Source organism: Gracilinanus agilis, chromosome 2 (genome assembly GCF_016433145.1).
Source record: "Gracilinanus agilis isolate LMUSP501 chromosome 2, AgileGrace, whole genome shotgun sequence".
NCBI classification, from domain to species: domain Eukaryota; kingdom Metazoa; phylum Chordata; class Mammalia; order Didelphimorphia; family Didelphidae; genus Gracilinanus; species Gracilinanus agilis.
Genome location: NC_058131.1, coordinates 675,380,776 through 675,385,913, shown reverse-complemented (window position 1 = coordinate 675,385,913; position 5,138 = coordinate 675,380,776). Strand labels below are relative to the sequence as shown.

At 58.4% G+C, this 5,138-nt stretch overlaps 1 protein-coding gene across 1 annotated transcript; it reads left to right on the top strand.

The window, feature by feature from the left end:
• The first annotated feature begins 482 nt into the window (after positions 1 to 482).
• Positions 483 to 4,075, top strand: C2H15orf39 (chromosome 2 C15orf39 homolog). The gene is made up of 4 exons (XM_044660252.1): positions 483 to 2,975; positions 3,039 to 3,236; positions 3,294 to 3,696; positions 3,771 to 4,075. The coding sequence occupies exons 1-4, from the start codon at positions 483 to 485 to the stop codon at positions 4,073 to 4,075; spliced, it is 3,399 nt and encodes a 1,132-aa protein (XP_044516187.1).
• The last annotated feature ends 1,063 nt before the right edge of the window (positions 4,076 to 5,138 follow it).

Here is a 5,138-nt window from a genome sequence, read left to right as displayed (position 1 = left end):
TTTACTGGATTCACTTAAAATCCTATCTCTGAGAAGGTGTTCCCGGCTTCACTAGATGACCAAAGGGTTCCATGACCCTAAAGAGGTCCGCAAGGCTTGTTCCAACTGGCATTTCTATCATTCTCCCATTTTTCTCCATGATGGCTGATTTACTTTCTGGGTTCACTGCAGGTGCTCAACCGATTGGATTGATAGCAATGATAATAATAGAAGCTCACCTCAGTAATGCTCTAATGTTTGCAAAATTCTTAACCTGTTTTCTCAGTTTGACCCCATCACCGCCATTTTACAGATGAGGAAACTGAGTCTGAAAGAGGGTAAATGACTTGCTCGGGTCACACAGCCAGAGTTCAGACTCCAGCATTCCTGCCGCCGCCGGCATCCCCATCCTCAGACTTTGCCCAGCTCGCCCTTGATGATTGTCTGCGTTCTTTCTCTTTTCAGAGTGGCTGGTCCTCCCCAGGCCGAGGCCCTACGCAGTGATGACGGGGAAGCGGCCGCCAGGGCCCCTGGACCCTGTGATATACAACAAGTTGGCCATCCTCGAGGCAGATGCTGTGCACAGGCCCCCCCCGGGGATCTGCAAGTCGGGCTCCCTGCCTGGCCCGGGCACCGAGGGCCACCTGGGTTACAAGGGAACGTATTTCACCTACCCTGTGGGCAGCCCCGAGGTGGGCCCAGACACGCTGGCCGGATGGAACCCCCACATAGCCTCCTTTGGGGGCGTGATGGCTGGGCCGCCCCTCAGGGCAGACGGCATGCTCATGAACTGTCTCTTGTACCAGCGGGAGGCGGAGAGCGTTCAGCCTGTGGAAAAGAGCCGGGACCACGCAATGAGGAACCTGCTCCTGGCCCAAGAGAAGTGGACAGGACATCTGGACCACCGCGACCCGCTTCTCCATGCCACCCGGGGTTCCCCATACCTGGGCATGAAGGGTCCGGGGCCACCAGGCTGTGCCCCCCTGGCAGCCCCCAAGCCTGTATACCGGAACCCCATGTGTTATGTGGACCCGGGCTATGGGCCACCATCGTGTTTGGCGCTAGGAGCTCCGGGGACTGAAAGTGGGACCAAGCGGCCACTGGACACGGACTGGACACTTGCTGCACCCTTATTGCCTCAGGGCAACCCCCACTGCTCCATGGCCTCAGCGCCCAGCAAGACTCAGCACCTGGAGGCTACCTTCCTGCCTTTGCCTCAAACCGGGGCAGTAGGCAAGGAGTCGGCGGGCAACATTTCCTCCTACCAGGTAGCCTTGGACAAGTACCGTGCCATCCGGAGTGCCCTCTTCCTAGATTCCAAATACCCCCCGCCTCCGCCATATGGAGGACACAAGAAGGCAGCTGAGGGGCTCCCAGGCTCCTGGACGAAGCTTCCACAACCTCCGGTACCCCCCTACCAGGAGCGGGCACCCTCCCACTACCCGATGGCACTGCATGAGCAGCCTCTGCTGTACCCACCAGGATACCCACCCCCAGAGAAGCCCAACAGCTCTGCTCTTTCCCTGCAATCTCCTAACCCCTACAAGGGTTTCAGCTTTGGGGGAAGCGGGCTGCCAGGCACCTACCCACGCCAGCAGACACCCCGTGGGCCCTGTGTCCCCTCTTCCAAGCTGGAAAGCTGTGCCTACCCCACAGGCCCCATTCAGGTGAGCTCCCCTGGCCTGAAAGCTGGGACGGCTTCCTCCCACGAGCCCGAGCCACCGGCTACCCCCAAATGCCAGTTAGACTTCTTCTCCCAGACGCCAGGGTATGCCTTTGCTCCTCGGGACAACCTGTCCCTTTACGGTACGGCCCTGGGGGCCGGCGGGATGTCGCCTGCCCACGATGCTGCCCGGGGCAAGCTAGGAGCTAACCAGCACAGCGCCTTCCAGCTTGTGTGTCAGCACTCGGGGAGTGGAGGGCCAAGTGTGAACCCCGGATCCCATGGGGAGCCTTCTTGCCCCGTCTCCCGCCCCGGGAAAGCTGAGAAGCCCAGGCAAGAGTCTGAGGAGAAGAAGTGGTTGTATAGCTTTGGGAAAGAGGAAACCAGACCCAGGCCTGGGCTGGAAGACCATCCCTCGACACCTATTGTCATTCCTGACAGTCCTGCCCCAAAGACTCCTCCACCTGGCCCAGGCTCGAGCATCGCGGTGCCTTCCCCCAAGGAGGGCCCGCAGGAGGCGCCTTCCCCCAAGGAGTGCCTGCAGGACCTCCAGCAGACCGAGGGCACCGCACCTCCCCGCTCCCCTCCCATGCCCATCATCAACAACGTCTTCAGCTTGGCGCCCTACAGGGACTACCTGGACAATCGATGCGAGAAGGTGCCTGACCTCCCTCTGCCCAAGGCTCAACCCCTAAGCACCACGTGCTCCTTGGAGCCCTGTCCGGCTGCGGCCTCGGAAGCCTACAGTGAGCTGCCCAAGGAAGCAGAGAGCAAAGATGGACAAGAGGAGGAGAGCCAAGAACCCCTGCTGCTTCCGTGCGGGGAGCCCCCGGAGGAGCCGGAGACTGAGCCTAGCAGCCAGTCCCCTCTCAAGGAGGAAATGGCACTGGATTTGAGCCTCAAGAAACAAATGGTGGAGCTGTCCAATGGGGCTCTGAGCCAGGAGGTGCCCACTGAGCCTGTGCCATCCTCATATGTGGCAGAACCTAACAAGACTGTCCAGGAGGAGCAGTCCAGGCTTCCTGCTCCCCCTCCCCTGGTACCTTCCATGGTCGAGACTATCCCAAGGACTAGCTTCCACAGTTCTGTGGCCTTCATGTTCCGCAAGTTCAAGATTCTCCCGCCAACACCTCTGGTCACCATTGCCTCTGCCCCTAACCCTAACCCTGCCCCTGCTCTCACCTCTGCTCCTGCCCCTGCCCCTGCCCCCACCTCTGCCCCTGCCCCTGCCTCTGCTCCTGCCCCTGCCCCTACCCCTGTTCCTGCCCCTGCTCCTGCTCCCACCTCTGCCCCTGCCCCTGCCTCTGCCCCTGTTCCTGCCCCTGCCCAATCGGCCAGCCTTCAGCTTTTCACGCAGCCCCTGCGGGTGACCTGTTTTAATATGGCTCTGCCGGAGCCGACACCCCCCACGCCGCCTGCTGCGTCTGAGCCAGCCCCCGCGGCGGGCAAGGCCAGCAGAGGCTGGGAGCCTGCACCCCCGAAAGTGGGCAGCACCGAGCAACGTTTCACGGGCCTCCATATGTCTTTGTGTGATGCCATCTCTGGCTTCGTGGCCCATACCTCGCCAGAACAGCTCCGGGAATGGCTAGAGGAGGCCGAAGAGAGCCCATCTCTACCCCTGCCGCCATCTTCCTCCCCGGCCAAAGGCCAGAGCAGGCCCCGGGCCGCTGAGGGACGAGCCCGGGACACGTGGCTGAGCTGTGTGGGGGTGAAGGGGCTCCTGGCAGAGCTGCTGGCCCAGCTGGAGACGTTCCTTTTCACCCACAGGTGCCCCTTCCCCCATGTGGTGCGTGCGGGCGCCATCTTTGTCCCCATCTACCTGGTCAAAGAAAAGTTGTTCCCCCGTTTACCCGGGTCCTCGGTGGACCACGTGCTCCAGGAACATCGAGTTGAGCTTCGCCCCACCACGCTGTCGGAGGAGCGGGCGCTGCGGGACTGCGCCCTTGACGGCTGCACCTCCCGCATGCTCAAGCTCCTGGCACTCCGGCAGCTTCCAGACATCTACCCGGACCTGCTGGGCCTCCAGTGGCGAGACTGTATCCGGAGACAGCTTGGTAAGGACTCCCCTGTTTCCCCTTCTCTCCGGTCCCCCAGCCCTGCTTTTCTCCCCTCTTCTCCAATTTTTTAGTCTTAACACCAAGACTGCAAAACTGGGCGGTGTTGGGCGAGCCGTTGTCATCTTCCCGAACTCTTGCCACCTTCCTTCAGTCGAATTATTGGATCCCCAACTTCTTGAGAGTCCTAAGTTCGGGTTGGGCTCGGGTGACTAGAGAACTCGACTCAAGTTCGCCCCAGGAATCTTCAACCCTGAAAGCTTTTTCTACCCCTGAGTCTGCTCACTGCCTTCTGGGCACAGTCGCGCCGTCCAGCCTGCTGGAGAAGCCTTGGTTCTCTGACTCGAGATTTGACTTCTTATCCCGACCCCAGCTCTAACCCCATCTTTCAGGGTCTGGAGTCAAAAAAAGACTTCGAGAAAAGTAAAATCACATCGGGTTGATATGTAGATAGACAGATTTAGAGGCTCCTTGAGGGCAGGGACTGCTTCAAATTTGTCTTTGTATTCCCCTTTACGTGCCTGGCACAGGGGAGATTAATCCATATTTATTGTTTAGGGAAAAGCTAGGTGGTACCCCGGATAGGCCGCTTGAGTTGAAGAAGGCAAGGCTAAGTTCACTTTCTTCCTCACCTCCCAGCTCTCTGACTGGGTGAGTTGCTTATCCTTGATGGGTCCCCATTTCCTCGTTTGTAAATGGTGGCTTTAGTTGGCATCTAAAGGTTTTTTCAACTCATGTCTATAATTCTGAGAGACCTGCCTGACCAGCGGCCCATCAAGGATAAGCAACTCACCTAGCTTTTCCCTTGGCTCTTGGCCCTGGTCCTTTGCTTCATGAAGTTTATACAGTCTAGCGGGTAAGATGCCAGCCCAAGATGACACACACACACACTGGGGAGTCATCAAACAAAGCGCTCCGGGAGGTCAGAGGGGGGAAATCCATGACGCGTCGGGCTGTGCATACCCGCCTCACTATACCAACTCCTCCCTGCTCACTGAAATGGCTCCAATAATGGATGGGAGCATTTCCACCAGCTACTGGCTCTGGCCCGCTTCACTCAGGGTTCTGAAAGAAAGAATGAGCCGTTCCTTTCAGGTTGGCTTCTCCCTCCAGGGTAGTAATCCTAGAGCCTTAGCCTTGGACTGCACCCATCCCTGAAGGATGAATCCTTAACCCTGAGAGGTGAGTCATTGCTGAAAAAACCAACGGGCTTGGAGTCACGATGCCCTGCCTGTAGCCCTCTCTTACCACAGGAATTTCACTTTACCCTCTTTTTTTAAACCCTTATCTTCTGTCTTCGTATTGGTTCTAAGAAGAATGGCAAGGACTAGGCGATAGGGTTTAAGTGACTTCCTCAGGGTCACCCAACTAGGAAGTGGCTCTCGGGTCACCTTTGAACCCATGTCCTCCCAGTGGTACTCTCTCCATTGTGCTGAGCTATG